General features: G+C 42.8%; 2 protein-coding genes across 2 annotated transcripts; both read left to right on the top strand.

The window, feature by feature from the left end:
• Positions 1–10058: 10058 nt before the first annotated feature.
• Positions 10059–15018, top strand: LOC116432312 (Seminal fluid protein 53D). Its single transcript, XM_076373363.1, has 7 exons — positions 10059–10213; positions 10418–10524; positions 10897–10972; positions 11795–12010; positions 12583–12702; positions 14330–14496; positions 14818–15018. The coding sequence occupies exons 1-7, from the start codon at positions 10087–10089 to the stop codon at positions 14896–14898; spliced, it is 894 nt and encodes a 297-aa protein (XP_076229478.1). The 5' UTR covers positions 10059–10086; the 3' UTR covers positions 14899–15018.
• A 774-nt stretch (positions 15019–15792) lies between these two features.
• LOC116432277 (chymotrypsin inhibitor-like) lies at positions 15793–16846 on the top strand. Its single transcript, XM_031988887.2, has 3 exons — positions 15793–15960; positions 16174–16274; positions 16648–16846. Exons 1-3 carry the CDS (start codon positions 15909–15911, stop codon positions 16726–16728), a joined length of 234 nt encoding a protein of 77 aa, XP_031844747.1. The 5' UTR covers positions 15793–15908; the 3' UTR covers positions 16729–16846.
• The last annotated feature ends 1404 nt before the right edge of the window (positions 16847–18250 follow it).

The following is an 18250-nucleotide window of genomic DNA, read 5'->3' as shown; positions in this document are numbered from 1 at the left end:
TTAATTCACCGAAATTCCCCGTCGAACGGATTTCGAGCGTCACCTTTCGGAATCACGGATCGTGCACACGTGCATCTGCTCGCGACGCGGCTCGTTAATGGAGGCTCGTTAGCGTGACGAATCGGTTGTCAAAACGACGTGTCGCTGCTGCGATCGGTTTCACTGTGACAACGATCGACGGGGGGATCAATGAGTCCTCGAATTGATTCGGAAAACAGAAAAACCGGTAGCGTGGAAACAAACGAGAAAAACACGGAAAACGACTGAAATTTCGTCCATTCATACCTACTATTGAAATTCACTAATTATAAGATGTATAAGAAACATTAACTCACATAAATCATACAGAAATATTACTAACTCTTTGCAGACGAAGATTACTTAAAGTATACACAACCTGCTAAATGAGGTGAATGCTTAAATGATAGAAAATAAGGAAACCATGTACAGACTTCTTATTGTTTGAGTAATTAAATCATTTGTTAGCGATTTAGTATTTCAAATATGAATGTTTGGTCTCCCAAAAAATGGTTAAAGACCATTATTTATGAGATTCATAACTCTTCATTCGTCAAACTAAACTCTAAAAACCTCTCCTACCCATCACACTCTAAAATCTCATAGATCAAGGGATAAAGTCATAAAGCGTCTCCATTGGTCAGCAGAGTACACACTGCAATAGTTCCACTGCGCAAGGGGCGGCGTAACGTTTGCCCAGGGGGCAATGGCTGTCGTCAGAAAATCATTAAAAATCAAGCTCGTAATCGCGCGCCGGGGAGGAAGAGTTAACGACGTCCCGAAGGTTGGGGGAGGATCCATTTTTCATCGGCGCTCGACGCAGCCCCGGGTCCAGCCGCCACTTTCTCCGGCAGGTTAATCATTTTTAAAGGACCGACCGCAGGTGTCCTCTCCCCGTGATCTTATATTAAAGGAAACAGGGGTCGCGCGCGACTTTCCGGCGGCCGAATGAAATTTCCCCGGGAAACCCGACCCCCGCGCGCACGCGGCGGAATAATGAGAGGGCCGTGGCACAATTCGCTTTGCATACGAGTGACATTTTTCACGTCCGTCAAGAATCTGACGTGCCCCAGGCTCCCTCTTTTAAATTGGAATCGTTTCCCGCGCACGATTAACCACCTTTTCCAACCCCCGAATTCGAAACGTGACGCCTCAGCCGTCATTTCTTCTCTTTCTCTCCGGCATTCTTCTTTAGAAACGCGTGACGTTCGGCTTCCGGTTTGCTTGACGAATCGACGGGATCTTCTCCAGCTTGTGGTTACTTCTCGAGACCCTCTGAGGGTGAATCGTGGCGAAACGCCGCGCCGCAACGAACCAGGTATCACCGAACGTGTCCGAGGAACGGCACGTGTCCGCCATAACTCTCCGCCGCGGCCCCTATGAATTCTCTCGTGCTAATGTTGTGCCAACAGAGAGAGTGCTTTTTCTTCCGCAAACGAATAAATTCGTCCTCCCGGCGTTCCCCGGCGCGACACGCGTGCTGCGTCAGGCGCACTATCGCGGACGTCCCTTTGAGCGCATTTTAATATCGCGTGCACGACCGCTTTTCGCCTCGAGTTTACGATCCGCTGATTTCCCTCACGAAAGTATTCGGTTGACTACAATGATTCACAGTTTAGAGGGAAAAGGAAGTAAAATACGCCATTGTGTACTCGGTTACGCGTCGCTGACACGTCCAATGCGATTGTTGTAGTTCCAATCTTAGCGACGACAGCTTTCTTTACTTTCGTTTGTCTAATTGTGCCTTGACATAGCTGAAGTATTTGTAGAAATCTAAGGTACAGTTTTGCTTGATATATCGCCGCGTGGCTCACCCGTGTCCACCGACCAAATGGAATTACTACAATTCAATCAATTAAACGATGTTTATTTGAAAATTTTCTTATATTATAAATCATGCAATCTAACGCGGTGACATTTGGCAAACGTGCAACAATAATAAAACAATTCAACAAAATAATTTGATATTATATCTTGTTCACTTTGCGTATTTTGCCACGGAAATCGCGCGGCATTCAACGTTAAGTTTGAATATTAACAAATACAAACAACCCTATCTTTTTTATCAGAAAACTTTACTTAAACGGCCGAGGAAGAATTCTCCAGTAACACCGGGAGTATTTCAAACATTATTCCGCGCGGATTCGTCCCAAGTCTCGGATTACGCCTTAGTAGACAGCCGAGACAATCGAATGAAAGCGCAACATCCAAGCGCGGCCCGTATAAATAATAAAGCCGTCAATTAAACGTTAACAAAATTACCCAGCCAGCAGCTCCGTCCCTGAATAATTATCCCGGCGACGACAGCTGAACCACGACGGTCCCGTAATAATGGAGCCACGGAAGGATCCGCTCGTCAGTCTCTCCGCTAAACCGTTCGCCGCGTTTCGAGCGTGCTTCGTCGAGCGGCGATTAATTTTTCTCCTAATTAAGCGTAATTTATTTATACACCTTGATCCGGCTGAGAGGCGAAGCGGGCGCGTCTTCTCGCCGCTTTGCGAAATCAAAGGTGCTAAACCGTTCGGTGGGAAGGGGGCGCGAGGCGGGCTCGGAGGAAAATTAATGAAACACCGGGCGAAAGGAGGAGGACAGTTCCGGCCCGGGGACGACTCGGCTAACTAGAGAGGCCTTTGAGCGTCTGAGTTCGGCTCAGCAGATCTGTAAACCAATCAGTGACGCCTCGCCGATACGGGGGGCTAAGTCGACGTAACCGGATCGCTCGACTAAACTGCTTACTTGATTATAGCGTTAGTTAGCGCCCCGCGGCCGGTCGCCTCTGTCGCGGCCTGCCAGCCCTTGGATTCTGATCACGTGGCCTCGGCCCAATTTTTGCCGTCCATGGCCCGCAGCCGTCGCTAATATCGAGCCTGCCAGCACTGATTCCTCTCGTTTGATCAATCCCACAGGACTCTCCATTCCTCTTTTAGTTCGTCCTCCTCCTTGTCCTCTTCGACTCCGTCCCTTATTTCTTCGGAAACTAATAGCTCTTCAGGGGACGCAGAATACTTGAAACTTCCATCTCTGATCTCGTGATCAAAGCGGGTGCACCTCCTTCGAATATCTGCGATCGCACCTTTTGTACTCGCGATGGATCGAGTGACTTATCTTTGGAACAGATGTCGCTAATTTCTTTGTAGACACTACTGGGAACTTTGCTTCTTATAAAGTATTGCAATTATTCGTTGTAATTGAAGTTTGTAGACTTTGATATCGAGCATCTCTGAATTAAATGGCGATTGTGCATGCGGTTGGTTATTTGGATGCCTCCAGGTCTACTGCGAGGTTTGCTACCTCCATTGATGAGACTGCTATCAGTCGAAGATGAAATTCTCCTTTCCTCGCAACTTTTTTGTTCTAGCTTCTTAAATCTGTCTCCTCAGACATTTATGTAACTGTTCTCGCATCGCGAGGCTTCTACATGAAGATGGAACTGGATGCCTGGAACACGTGGAGCTCAAAGGACCTTCGGAACCTCTGGAGTTCCACCCCCCGAGTAATACTCGACGAGAAAGGAACGAATCCGAGGCGGACCAGCGGCGGGGCGAGATCCAGGCAAGGAATATCGAGCGTACGTGCATCGGCTCGGCTCTCAGGAGATTACAAAGGAAACACGGCGAAGAGTGTATACACAAGGGTGGCTACTAAATTTGTACTACGTGGATCCACAGCCTCGGATACCTTGCTCCCCATCCACGCAAATACTCCTGGGGACGGGGCGAGTTATTCGATAGGTTCGAGCTTGGCCAAACATCGCCTGGTCCGATTCCGCGATCTCCCTTTTCCATCGGACGCTGGGGAATCAACGGTTCCCGGGATTACAACGGCGGGTCTACTGTTGTAATTAAACTAGTCGCAATCATTATCTACGTTATTTGATCGTTCGTCACCGCTGTATGTTACAAAAATATTGTGTGGGTTTAGTAAGAATATTTAATCGCATTTATCTGTACGTTAATGTGGTAATCTATGATTATGGAGAATTTATAAGTGTTAATTAAGAAATGCAGTAATGGAATATTCTTTGCTACACGTTACTGGACGCCCTTTGTTTTTCGACAATAATTCGGAATGCTTTCCTACTAATCGAAATCATTCACTCAAATTGATTTTATTTCCAATAGTTTACGTTTACAAATACTGTTTAATAGTATTGGACAAACCGAATGAATGTCTTATATTAAATGCGGATAGGCGTTATTCGCAGTCAAAAGGTCAAGCTAATCAGCAACGGAAAAGTCGATTAGTCAATTTTCTCAGATGAAGCTTATCAAAGGCGTTCCCTCTGCATTACTCAACCCGATACCAAAATTAAACAGATAACGCCGATGTTCCCCGTTCCTCGCGATGAGTTGACGGACGATATATGAAGAAACAGAGAAATGGAAGTGTTTGATCGCGAATACAACGGGTCTTGGAACAAATCCGAAATAATGGGTGACGCAAGCCCGCGAAAACCACTTGTCGATGCGAGTCGCGTTCTTATCATGCGGCACCGTTCCTCGCCTTCTCTGTGCCCAGAGAGTCCTAGACAGAATCTGGAAATACCGGTGGTAAACACGAAGCCTTGCCCAGCATCGGCCCCGACATTTGGAGAGAAAATATTGTAGGCTAATATTTACGTACCGGCAGCGCCGCGTGGCCCCGAGGCGTTTATCGTTAATGCGATTAAGCCGACGCGTGATTCATTCCGAGAAGGCATTAATCGCATCCACGAACGTGGACCGGATATCATCGGAACTTTTTAGGCGATGGGGAAAACCCTTGCGACATCTAAACTACGTAGTAACCGTTCTGTCAACGGCGATGTGACGTAATAACACGCTTAATTTCATGTTACAGAAGTTAACCCTTTGTGGTCGGATTTCGTCATGCTGCCATCATTAAACAATGATATTCAGTATTGAAAGTTGCAAACAAATAACTTCGTTACTTAAACGACAAAAGATTAATGAATACTTTACTTTCCCAGTACCTAAGAATTCAAAGTATAGAATTTAGATTCCCGTAGAAATGTAAGAAAATCTAATCGAAGGGAAAGCCGAACGCTGGTCCACTGCGTTTCGACGATGCGTGTCTTCTTAGGGGAAAGCGTTCACGAGTCTCGAGGTGTAATAAACAGAGCGAGAGCCATGCTGACAAAGGAGTCCTAAGACTAGACAATGCCCTTCTCGAGGTACTTTACGCTCACCGGGGCGATAGCATCGCAGTGAAATAGTTTTCTATACCACGTAGTTTTTCATTGTACTAACGGCTATAGGTCTGCAATCTGTTATTTTATACTATTCAATAGCTTAAACCTAATTCTTCAAATAACGGATGTTCAGTAGAAACTTGAAATTCTCTTCTAAAGCGTTAAGAACTTTGTACGATTAATGTTGAAACTTTTCCTTGAAGTGTTAGGAACTTACCCTGTAAAATTAAACATTCCGAATTAAAGATGTTCATCATACGAACGCTTCGAAGCGTTCCGGAACAAGGGTCTCCAGAATCCAGCAGAAGAGAAACTCAAAATCGACAACCGATCGGATACCGTGCCTCGTAATCCAGGTGAACGATGAAGCTGCATCGGGGGTTAGTAGGGTGGGAGGAGGCCAGTTTAATCCCTCGCGTCTCTTCGCTACACGCGGCGAGGCGTGACGCGCAGATTTATGCTTTCGGGTCCGTGGTAGAGCGAGGGACTCGGAATTCCGTCGATCGAGCATTGAAAAGCGTCGGCGCGCGCGCCACGGGCTAGCGGCGAGCAACCCTTCGCAGGGTCCGTTCTCTCTCTGTGTTTTGGCAGCGTTATCGCGGCCCCCGCAGGGGACGTAGGAACGCGCGGCCGGCCCAGGAGATTATCCGTTATTGGGGAGCGGAGCACGCAGGCGACGAGACAATGCCCGGATTTCAGCTCCGCTCGATGCGCCTCCATTCCTGTTCGTCCGATCTCCCTTTCGTAGTTAGCGGTACGCGTGACTCGGCGACCGGGTCTCGCGAGGATTCCCGTTCGGGAGGAGGATGAGGTGTTCGATGCTGGGTGAAGGTCGTCGATCGATGAGGCTAGAATGAAGCCGCTTGGAACTGAAAGATAGACCGATAAAGCCGACTGCTCGATAACTGACGCGAGCCAGCTATTCGAGCGATTAACTTCGCGGAACGGAAAGTGGAATTTAATGATGTTGCGCGAAGAACTTGTTAAGCGTTTTACTGTTGAGATATGGAAGATTGGAAGTGGGTTTAATCGCTTTGTCCTGTGAGTTATCTGTTAAATGCAATGTAGTTGTTCTTGTAATAACGATTGAAGTTTGGTCTTTATTATAGTAGAAAGGCTTCCACGATTCTGAGTAAACATTCATGTTAACGAATAGGTTTTAGTGGAAACTATGGTAGAAAGAATGGATCGAAAATACTGATTGGATTGTATTCCCCGGCAACCCTGATTCTTTCGAATAATTATCAAAACCGAGGGAGGAATAGGAGAAACAAACAATTGCGAGGCGATCCGACCCACCATTTCGACGGTCCAACTTCCTCGGGGAGTCCCTCCGCGGGTCTCGAGAGTGTAATATCCGCAAATTTTCTTGAGTATCCGAACCTGGGGTTCCAGGGCAGCCGTCAGCGAGCCATAATCCCGAGGAAATGTAAATACGAGCCGTCGCATGAATATTCAATCGACGCGCAATGAGGGTGTGTTTGCTTGTGCGTTCGACAGGCCTCTGTTAAATTAGCTGCCGAGTCAGAAAACCCTCGAGTATTTATAAACTCTGCAGTCTTCTCGCGGTGGGTGGTCAAGGTTTCGCGTGTTCGAGACAGTCGCGGTAACCAATGGCTGATTCATAAATAGTAGTCCTAACCAAGACTTTGGCTTCATCTTCAAACTCACCAATTTCACTTACTCAAATATTTTCATTTAATCTTCGAAACATTTTCGTTAGTCAATCAGAAATTTTAACCATATTTTCACACTGTCAGAAATACTGAAAACTTGTATCCACACTTTCCCAGCTACTTGAACTGAAACTTCCCCAACAATCGACGCCCTAAACGAAGACCTCGGAGAACAGGAACTAAAGACCGAAGCTAAATCCTCCGGAGAGGAATCATCAGTCCAAGTCGAAGCGTTAATAGAACACCTCGTCGAACGATTTGTAAAACTTCCCCGCGGAATTCCGCAGCGGCGTGGGGGCTCGAGGAAATTTTCACGGGCTGCGCGAGTGGCCCGTCTCCCCTCGGTCCCCGAAAGGATCCACCCCCGTCCTATCGGCTATTTGCTCGAAATGAGCGTTCGTTCGTACGAATGATCGGCAAATCGGTCGGAAAAATGATTGGGTGGTGCGGCCGGATGCTTGTCGGGTAGAATCGCGGCTGTCGTCCGAAATAACAGTCGTGAGCAAGATAAATACGTCGCTGGTAACGGAGGGGGATCGCGCAAAGAAACGACAAAGATTTCTATTAAGCCGGCGGGTCGACATCCGCCCAGGATCATGCAGCTTCTCAATTTTCGTTCCGCAGTTAGCGTGCGACGAGACAAGCTCGATCGATTCGCGCTGTCTCATCGTTTTGCTGTCGCGTACCTGTTACCGGCGAGTCACGGAACCATAATGGACACCCCGCTAACGTAATCCGGCTGGCAGTGTACCTGGTGACTCAGCCAGTCAGCTGCGATTACAGACCACGCTGCACCTTTTGCATCCGTTCCACGTGGATGCACCACTCGACAGGTATTTGTGTATAATACAATACATTGTATCCTGCCGGAGACGATCGCGCGAGCACGCCTCACATCGGTAATCTGATTTTGGCCGGACTAAACGCAGAAAGTTTAACTATGGGGATGGATAACGGATGATCTGGAATGGTTCCGTTAGCTGTGTTCTTCCGTGAATGTTATATAATCGTTATTCTTAGCCCCGACTAGGCTTATTCCTCGTGAATCTTTGGATATCGTTGGAATAATTCTTACGTTAGTATTTTGTAATATAACTGGAACTAATGTTAGCTTATATCTATATGAGAAATATGATAGAATTAACAGAAGTGTATATGAAAAGCAAATAATCACGTATTTATAAGTAAAGCTGTTCTTAATCAAGACGGAGGAGTTGATAATGGAATGGGAAATAGGTGAGAAGAAGCGGAGCCAGGCATCAAGCGAAATCGATCGACCGGAAGATTCTTTTACGGTGGGCCGAACGTTAAGAGGATTCAAAGGCGATGGAAAAAGGGAACGTTAAGAGAATTCACCCTCTGTAAAGTGGACCTCGGCCGCGAGAATCGTTCGACGTTTGTTTGCGGGCCGTTGCGGAGGCCTGAGGATGATATCGATAGCTACCGGGTCTTCCCGTGAGAAAAATGACATCCGTTGTAGCCGAGAAGTATCCACTCGCGCAGATTTAACTGCGGCCCTCCCACACCCTCTATGGAGATCGGCTTGAGAAATTCTTGGAACGCACGCGGCTGAGTGCTCGCCACGGATCGCGAGATACATCATGGATGGTAAAAAATTCGTGGGGGTTGAAAGTAATTCCTTTTCTTTTCCCAGTATACGTCCACTTCTCTTCGGAGTCTCCACCGATTTTATCTTCTCGAATACAACGGAATTTTAACGAAAATATCGATGCCCACCGCAGATTTTCAAACACAAACGTTTCGGGAAAATTACTTACAATAAATAACAATTTATTCTCTCTGCTTGTTTGCTTTGTTTCCTTGTCCCCTTGCCCTATGACTTATTTGTTAATTACGATCGATACTATTTTATCGTTAATAATTTATCAGGAAAAGGAAAAATGTTGATGCTTATTCTCTCTCTATTACAAAGGCTAACGATTGATAATAGAAAAGTATTATTTAAGTCATATTTAAAATGACAACTAACACTTAGATTTATCAAGTTCAGTTTAATATCTTCGTCACGAGTCTAACACGACACTGTAGGTCAACGGGTTAAATATCTACTAGCATATTCTTGTACCCATTTCCGATTTTCACAATTGCAATATAAAAACTGTCCCAAACACCAGACAGACTTTTCAACTCCAATGTCGCATATAGAACTCGCAGTTCATTCATGGGTCTATCGTCCATTGTCGATGTGTCGATAATCTGCAAACAGTTCATCACGCGTAAATCTCACGTCCCCGTAACGCAGCCCCAATAAGCGCTAAACACACCCCTCGAGTGGAACCTCGCAAACGGGTGCAAAAACGCGTGACCGGCAAACGCTCAAGAGCCTTTTACCTTCTCGAGAGAAGGACACAAGCCAAACAGTAGTGGTAAATGAAATAGTTCTGTACCTCGTGCCGCCATATGCTCCCCCGGAAACGGCCGTATATTTTATAGCCGCGTGAACAAAGCTGGCCCCGCTCTAGTCGCACGAAAATCCCGCAAAGACCGAATTACAGTTCCAGCCCCGTTCCACGGCGGAATGTCGCTTTGATCCGGCGTTTAGTCCACACCGATGGGGTAACCGAGCAGAAATGAACTCGCGATAATGATACACGCGCGTAAAACGCGCCCCGAATAACGGGCCAGCCCCTGTGTCACCCCCCGCGAGGCTTGCGGGAAACTTCGCATCGGCCTCGCTGCTCGAGGGGTTGATCCCGGGCGGCCATCTTGTCTGCCGAAAATTTCGCGGTCGCCCCCTTCGAAGACCTACTACTCTCTACCCGATAACAGCTTGCCCGACAAGCGAGCCGGCGAAGAGGAATAATCCGCCTTTCGCTGCGCTTTACAGACCCCGCCGCGAAATTTTCTTGAATTTACATTCGTCTTGTTCGTTGAATTGCTAACATCGTCGGTTATTGAGAATTTGGGATAATATGGAATTTTATTTTCTGTGCTAGTACGAAGTTGTTTGGAATAGTCTAGAAAAATAAAGAATGAATACTTTAGTTGGAAGTATAACTGTTGGAACACAGAGTTAATGTAATGCAGGAACATAATTATAGGTGTATCTAATCGATGGTTGGTGACGCATTGCTGATAGCGAAGGAGGAGCAGAGAGCAACGAATACGCTGACCAACAGAAGGAATACGAGTTCGAATATCAATGAGGAAAATCGAAACAGGCGACCGAGCGCCGTAACGATGGTGTGTATATATATGGCAACTAATTTTCGCGAGTCACCGTTAGTAGTAACTTGTTTACAAAGCAGTGCTACCATGTCCCGAATCTTCATCTTTTTAGTTGCCATTGCGGCAGTACTCTTCGTTAGTAAGTAAAAACTCGGTCAACTTGAGTGTTCGAGGACAATAAACTGATCCCAAGTGAATCACTGGATGTTTCCTTACGGAAGTTCAATGTCTGAATGCCTGAAGTTGATTCAAATTTGGCCCGATTTCGAGCAATGACATTGGTAGCTCCAGAATCAACCGGGAGCGTCGTATAGAATAATGACACGATTTATTTTTGTTCAAGGCACGCATGGCCAAAACGAACAATGCGGTACGAACGAGCACTTCAGTGGTTGTGGATCGGTTTGCGAACCCACTTGCGAACGACCTAACCCGCAGTTCTGCCCTGATGTAAGTTTTCGATTTGATGTTGTGTACTGTACCTCGTGACCAGTTTAGTAATTAGTTATTATCTGTTGCTGTTGTTTAGAAGTTTCGACAATCAGTTCAATATCCAAAATGAAATTAAGGAAACAAGAATCACCCATCAAAGTAGACATTTGAATGCAGCGTGAAAGATCTGTTAATTATTATTCAATAATTTAATAGATCTTCTAAGAAACATTTCCATGTAACTGTATTGATATTCAAATCGAAATTAAGAATACTGCCACACATCGAAGTAAATTTGCCCTTTGAATATAGCTAAAGTGTTCATTTCGTTTAAGTTTCTTTCGCTTCGCAAACATTGAATGTAATTCAAACTTTGTCGTGTCAGTTCAGTATTGCAGAGCGGGTTGTCGATGTGATGACGGATACTTGAGGAATACTACAGGAAGTTGCGTATCTCCCCAGGATTGTTAAAACCAGTGGATCCTATTTACCTTTCGTTTATTATCTACGATTCCAAATACCTATTCTTTCTTGAAGTGTCCTTCCAAATGTAATATACCAACGTGCGAATAAATAGCTGTTCAATTGACGCACCTTTTTAATACCAAGTTTATTTCCTATACTAATAGAAAGAGTTTTAGAATGTAGAAATATCTCTGTCTGTAACTGTAGATGCTCAATACCAAGCATGGAATACACATCGACAAATGCTTAACAACATTTCGTCACTGCACGTTTATTTAGCGAAAAACTAAACAAACGAAGTTTATATAACGTTACGCAACGGAAAAGCCAAGTATACATTTTGAACCAAGAATCGCGAAGAAATAGTCTATTAAAGGAGCTTTTAAATACATTTAAAAATCCTAAAGAAGCCATTTCTCATAAAATTATGAAGCCATCATAAAGATACTACACCCGATCGTTTTCAACCCTTAATACTAGAGCTACCGAGTAATTATACTATTTTCTTAAAATTTCTTTACAGAGACTCCAAGAATGTATAACTTAATATTCCAATTAATTTACAATTCAGTTTGCGTATTGCATAATGAACTTGAGTAATTTCCCGGAATAGGATCTGTTATTCGACAATTACATAATGGAGAAATCACATAGGTCATTTTGACCAATTAAATATTGTTCTTCTCTCATCGATAATTATACTTCGGAGCAAGCACATGCGTTACGCCTATATACGCCTAAAATTCGCCAGTTTTTCAAATAAATTATCAATACAAAGTAGATGTAGGAATATAATTATAAACTTTCCTAGTCGATAGTTGAGTAGAGAGGGAAGAATATGCTGACCAAGAGAGGAAATACAAGTTCGAATACCAATGTGAAAAATCGTTACGGGTCGACGGGCAACATAACGATGGCGTCTATATAAAAGGCAACTGGTTTCCGCGTTTAGTATCAGTCGCATTTTGTTTACAAAGCAGTGCTACCATGTCCCGAATCTTCATCTTTTTAGTTGCCATTGTGGCAGTGCTCTTCGTTAGTAAGTATAAGGCTCGGTCGTTGATTAACTCGATTGTTCGAGGACAATAAATTGATACCGAGTGAATCACTGGATATTTTACTTAAGAAAGTTCAATGTCTGAATGCCTGTAGTTGATTCAAATTTGGCCTGTATTTGTTGAGTATTGAATGAAAGGAATGTGTATGTGTGCACAAAGTTAAAGTGTGTGTGTTGTCCATTGAGTACAGCGTGATTAGTAATGAACTTGTTGTTGTATGTCTGTCTGGTATGTCTCTCAATGTCTCTCTCTATATATAAAAATACTGATATAGGGCGGTGTCCTTAGAGACAAATCAGAAGGCTAAAACGCTCGGGGTGTTGCTAATTACAGTTTTTTAACCTACGCCCACATTACTTGTAGTGGAGGTAGGGAGTACGTCGTCCCTTCTGACTTGCAAAAGTACCGGTGGCTGTGCGCTCGGGGTTTAGGTGGTTGAGCTGCAGTTTTTTAATGATATGTTAGCTTCGACAGTTGATCATTTATAACATCGGATGTAAAAATTGCAGCTAGCAATAAAATGCTTCAAAAATTTACTTATTACTGTGTTTAGACATGATAGCTGCGTCTCAACCAAATGAAACGCGCCCGAACTCTATGCAACAGCGTGGTCGAGTATGCGACGAGAACGACCAGTCTTGCATAGGAAGTGCTGGTATTTCAATGGGCTGTGGTAAGTGAACTACATACCTACCATTAATTTTTTTTGTTTTCCACGAAATGTTTTTCACAAGCTAACTCCTCCGCGGATAAGAATTGTTGCTGTGGTAATTCTTCTGCTTCCCAAACTCGCGTCAATTGTTTCTCCAATGACACTTTCTAACTTTGTCTCCCCAGTATCTAACCAGCCTAATCTAGTTTTTTGTAAAATAATGTTGTCGGTGCACAAATGAATTTGTCCCCCACTTAATAATTTATAAGATAAGGTATCTCCTAATAAAACCTCAATTTCTCCGGGTTTGTAAAAGTTTGGATCTGCTAATTTGATCTGTCACGGCAAACCAAGAAAATCGGGATCGATTTGTCGGTATGGAAGAAAGCCTGTGATGGTGGGTAAACAAATAAATCTAACTTTTGTACAAATGGAACGATCAGCCGACCCGATGGTGGCTTTGACTGAATATTTGGCACAAATGCGTAATTTTTGTAATTCGGCAATATCTAAATGTATTGTTTCTCTTTGCAATTACAATCTATTCGCAAGTTGTTTTGTTATAAAATGAGCTTGTGACCCTCCATCAAGTAATGCGCGGCATGTATTTACGTTGTTATATTTGTCGACTATTCCTATCTGCGCTGTACCTAGTAAAACTTCTGAGTCAAGCCGTACTAATAACGCGGTTTGGCAACTGGTTGATTTGGTATAGTCTAAATTGTTACCGCTTGTTTCCGGAATGTTTAAAGTTATGCTTCTATCATTTGGAAAATGCAGCAGGGTATTGTGCTTTTTATTGCATTTCCTACACCCCCATGACCGACACTGAATTACGCTGTGATTTGCCTTTAAGCAATTGATGCACAGTCTTGCTCTCCTTACGTTATCTGCACGATTTGAGGGAGAGAAGCTCAAAAATCGAGCACATTGATAAATGTCGTGTGACTGTCTGCAAATCGGACACGGCGGTTGTCTTTCGGTCGTAATAAATGTGCGACCTTGCACGGAATTCCTAGCCTTGTTGGGCGTATCTAAATTATTTGTTCTCACTGAATTACCTTTTATTAATCCTTCAATACGACGGTTTAATGCGCTTTTTAAGTCACAGTAGTCGTTACTGAAATTAAATCGTTCGCCACCGTAGTCACTGTCTACGTCCTCTGTTTCAATTTCTAGTTGTATAGAATTGTATGCTTGATTTAATTGCTCTAATTTGTCCAAATATGAAGTTAACTCGAAACTGCCTAAATCTGTGTGGCTATCTATATATGACATCAGACTTGTGACTTGACCTTTAATGGTTTCACGTTGATTGATATGTCGGTCTGGTATGTGTCTCAATGTCTCTCTATATATGTAGAAATACTGATATAGGGTGGCGTCCTTAGTGACAAATCAGAAAGCTAAAACGCTCGGGGTGTTGCTAATTACAGTTTTTGAACCTACGCCCACATTACTTGTAGTGGAGGTAGGGGGTACGTCGTCCCTTCTGACCTGCATAGGTACCGATGGCTGTACGCTCAAGGTTTAGGTGGTTGAGCTGCCGTTTTTTTATGATATGTTAGTTTCGACAGTTGGTCATTTATGACATCGGACGTAAAAATTGCAGCTAGCAATAAAATGCTTCACAAAATTTACTTATTAGCGTGTTTAGAACCGTCATCTGAGGCTGACCCAAATAACCCGTGCCCGAATTGTGAGGAACGGCGTGGTAGAGGATGCGGCAAGAACGAGATGTGGTTGATGGATCCTTCTTGTGCATCGGGGTGTGACCCCAATTGCTATAAACATGTCCCGCAGTACTGCCCTATGGTAAGTTTTCCATTTGATGTTGTGTACTGTACCTCGTGACCAGTTTAGTAATTAGTTATTATCTGTTGCTGTTGTTTAGAAGTTTCGACAATCAGTTCAATATCCAAAATGAAATTATGGAAACAAGAATCACCCATCAAAGTAGACATTTGAATGCAGCGTGAAAGATCTATTAATTATTATTCAATAATTTAATAGATCTCTTAACAAATATTTTCATGTAACTGTATTGATATTCAAATCGAAATTAAGAATACTGCCACACATCGAAGTAGATTCGCAAACATTTAATGTAATTCAAACTTTGTCGTGTCATTTCAGTATTGCAAAGTGGGTTGTCAATGTAGATACGGATACGTGAGGAACAGTTTAGGAGAGTGCGTATCTCCCCAGGAATGTTAAGACCAGTGGATCCTATGTACCTTTCGTTTATTATCTACGATGCCAAATCTCTACTCCCGCTTGAATTATCGTTTCAAATGTAATGTACCAACGTGCGAATAAATAGCTGTTCAATTGAAATACCTTTTTATTACCAAGTTTATTTCCTATACTAATAGAAAGAGTTTTAGAATGTAGAAATATCTCTGTCTGTAACTGTAGATGCTCAATACCAAGCATGGAATACACATCGACAAATGCTTGACAACATTTCGTCACTGCACGTTTATCCAGCGAAAAACTAAACAAACGAAGTTTATATAACGTTACGCAACGGAAAAGCGAAGTATATATTTTGAACCAAGGATCGCGAAGAAATAGTCTATTAAAGGAGCTTTTAAATACATTTAAAAATCCTAAAGAAGCCATTTCTCATAAAATTATGAAGCCATCATAAAGATACTACACCCGATCGTTTTCAACCCTTAATACTAGAGCTACCGAGTAATTATACTATTTTCTTAAAATTTCTTTACAGAGACTCCAAGAATGTATAACTTAATATTCCAATTAATTTACAATTCAGTTTGCGTATTGCATAATGAACTTGAGTAATTTCCCGGAAAAGCATCTGTTATCCGACAATTACAAAATGGAGAAATCATATAGGTCATTTTGACCAATTAAATATCGTTCTTCTCTCATCGATAATTATACTTCGGAGCAAGCACATGCGTTACGCCTACATACACCTAAAATTCGCCTGTTTTTCCAATAAATTATCAATACAAAGTAAATGTAGGAATATAATTGTAAACGTTCCTAGTTGATAGTTGGTGACGCATTGTCGACAGCGGAAGGAGGAGCAGAGAGGGAAGAATATGCTGACCAAGAGAAGAAATACGAGTTCGAATATCAATGTGGAAAATCGTCACGGGTCGACGGGCAACATAACGACGGCGTCTATATAAAACGCAACTGGTTTCCGCGTCTTAGTTTCAGTCGCATTTTGTCTACGAAGCAGTGCTACCATGTCCCGAATCTTCATCTTTTTAGTTGCCATTGTGGCAGTGCTCTTCGTTAGTAAGTAAAAGGCTCGGTCGTTGATTAACTCGATCGTTCGAGGACAATAAACTGATCCCAAGTGAATCACTGGATATTTTACTTACAAAAGTTCAATGTCTGAATGCTTGTAGTTGATTCAAATTTGTCCTGATCTCGAGCAATGACATCGGTAGCTCGAGAATCAACGAGAAGCGTCGTATAGAATAACGACACGACTTATTCTTGTTCAAGGTACGCATGGTCAACAATGCGGCGTGAACGAGCAGTTCAATTCTTGTGGATCGGCCTGTGAACCCAGTTGCAGTCAACCTTCACCGCAGTTATGCACTATGGTCAGTATTCGATTTGATGTTGTGTACTTGTACCTCGTGACCAGTTCAGTAATTAGTTATTATCTGTTGCTGTTGTTTAGATGTTTCGACGTTCAGTTCAGTATCCAAAATGAAATTAAGAAAACAAGAATCAGCCATTAAAGTAGACATTTGAATGCAGCGTGAAAGATCTGTTAATTATTATTCAATAATTTAATAGATCTTTTGACATATCTTTCCATGTAACTGTATTAATATTCAAATCGAAATTAAGAATACTGCAACACATCGAAATAGATTTGCCCCTTGAATATAGCTAAAGTGTTCATTTCGTTTAAGTTTCCCTCGCTTCGCAAACATTTAATGTACTTCGAACTTTGTTGTATCATTTCAGCAATGCATAATTGGTTGTCAATGTAAAGAAGGATACTTGAGGAATGCTGCAGGAAGCTGCGTATCTCCCCAGGATTGTTAATACCAGTGGATCCTATTTGCCTTTCGTTTATTATCTACGATGCCAAATACCTACTCTCTCTTGAAGTATCCTTCCAAATGTAATATACCAACGTGCGAATAAATAGCTGTTCAATTGACGCACCTTTTTAATACCAAGTTTATTTCCTATACTAATAGAAAGAGTTTTAGAATGTAGAAATATCTCTGTCTGTAACTGTAGATGCTCAATACCAAGCATGGAATACACATCGACAAATGCTTAACAACATTTCGTCACTGCACGTTTATGCAGCGAAAAATTAAACAAACGAAGTTTATATAACGTTACACAACGGAAAAGCAAAGTATATATTTTGAACCAAGAATAGCGCAGGAATAGTCTATTAAAGAAGCCATTAAACACATTTAAAGACCCTAAAGAAGCCACTTCTCATGAAGTTATGAAGCCATCATGAAGATACTGTACACGATCGTTTTTAGCCCATAATACTAGAGCTACCGAGCAATCATACTGATTTCTTGAAATTTAATCACTTAATATTCCAATTAACTTACAATTCACCGAAAAAGCATCTGTTATCCGGCAGTTGCAAAAAGGAGAAATCGCATAGGTCATTTTGACCAATGAAACATTATTCTCCCCTCAAGGACAATTATACTTTGGAGTAAGCACAGACTCTACGCCTACACACGCCTAAAGTTCGTCTGTTTTCTTAATAAATTATTGATACAACGTAGTTGTATTAATTATAGCTGTGTTAAGGCCACTTATAGCCTTACCCTTTCGTTCGGGCCTTTAAACCACCCTAGTTTCAGTTTTGTATACACCTTTTATCTTTTCTAAGACTTAGCTGTACATTTGGTAGTTTTTTCGTAACAATAAGAGCCTTCGTCCCGTCGCAACTTGCAATCGGCCTTGCGGTATTACGAGAAGGAACCGTGGCAGCCATAAATCCTTGAACTCATAAGGCCCTCGATTCTTGCTGTAGATTTTCCTTGTCTATTGTTCACATCTGGCGTCCAGTCACCAGTATTTTTAACTCTCTAGCCCGTCTGTTAGCATGTGTTATTAAGGCCAAAGCGTTTCTTGCTTTTTACCTGCCACGGTCGACGATTGCAAACGGGACGAATTAGTTATTAACATTAGCAACTAGGAAGACCCAAGAAGGGAGGGAACTGTATCTCCCTTCCACAATCATCTAGATCTAAAAGGGCCAACCAGAATGTCTTCACCCCCGCGAAGACGACATTGCGGAGGTGTCGTCGAAGACGATTCTAGGAGGCCCAGGCAGTTGATACACACAGTTGGATACACATAGTTGAGCAAGACAAGTTGGAGAAACAAGTTAGACAAGTATCAACTCAAATAGTACATAGCACAGAGTACGGAGTAGGAAGTACGGATTACAAAGTATCATGTAGCAATTTCGATCAAGCACATAACACTAGCGTCAAAATCCACTTCACCTCCTACTCGTTTCTAAGTTTTGTTCCCGATCATATCGGGTGGTCCTTCGAACCGTACAAGTTTTATTAGTCGG

The sequence above is a fragment of the Nomia melanderi genome, chromosome 13 (genome assembly GCF_051020985.1).
Source record: "Nomia melanderi isolate GNS246 chromosome 13, iyNomMela1, whole genome shotgun sequence".
Taxonomy (NCBI): domain Eukaryota; kingdom Metazoa; phylum Arthropoda; class Insecta; order Hymenoptera; family Halictidae; genus Nomia; species Nomia melanderi.
The sequence above is the reverse complement of the archived record's forward strand: the minus strand, read 5'-3'. Positions and strand labels throughout refer to the sequence as shown.

Excerpts from the sequence above, each read along its gene's own strand:
- LOC116432277 (XM_031988887.2), top strand. The coding sequence starts at position 15,909 with ATGTCCCGAATCTTCATCTTTTTAGTTGCCATTGTGGCAGTGCTCTTC. Across the intron at positions 15,961-16,173 it reads TGTGGCAGTGCTCTTCGTTA|GTACGCATGGTCAACAATGC; the intron begins GTAAGTAAAAGG and ends TTCTTGTTCAAG. Across the intron at positions 16,275-16,647 it reads CACCGCAGTTATGCACTATG|CAATGCATAATTGGTTGTCA; the intron begins GTCAGTATTCGA and ends GTATCATTTCAG.
- LOC116432312 (XM_076373363.1), top strand. The coding sequence starts at position 10,087 with ATGGTGTGTATATATATGGCAACTAATTTTCGCGAGTCACCGTTAGTA. Across the intron at positions 10,525-10,896 it reads ACCCGCAGTTCTGCCCTGAT|TATTGCAGAGCGGGTTGTCG; the intron begins GTAAGTTTTCGA and ends GTGTCAGTTCAG. Across the intron at positions 12,011-12,582 it reads TGTGGCAGTGCTCTTCGTTA|ACATGATAGCTGCGTCTCAA; the intron begins GTAAGTATAAGG and ends TACTGTGTTTAG.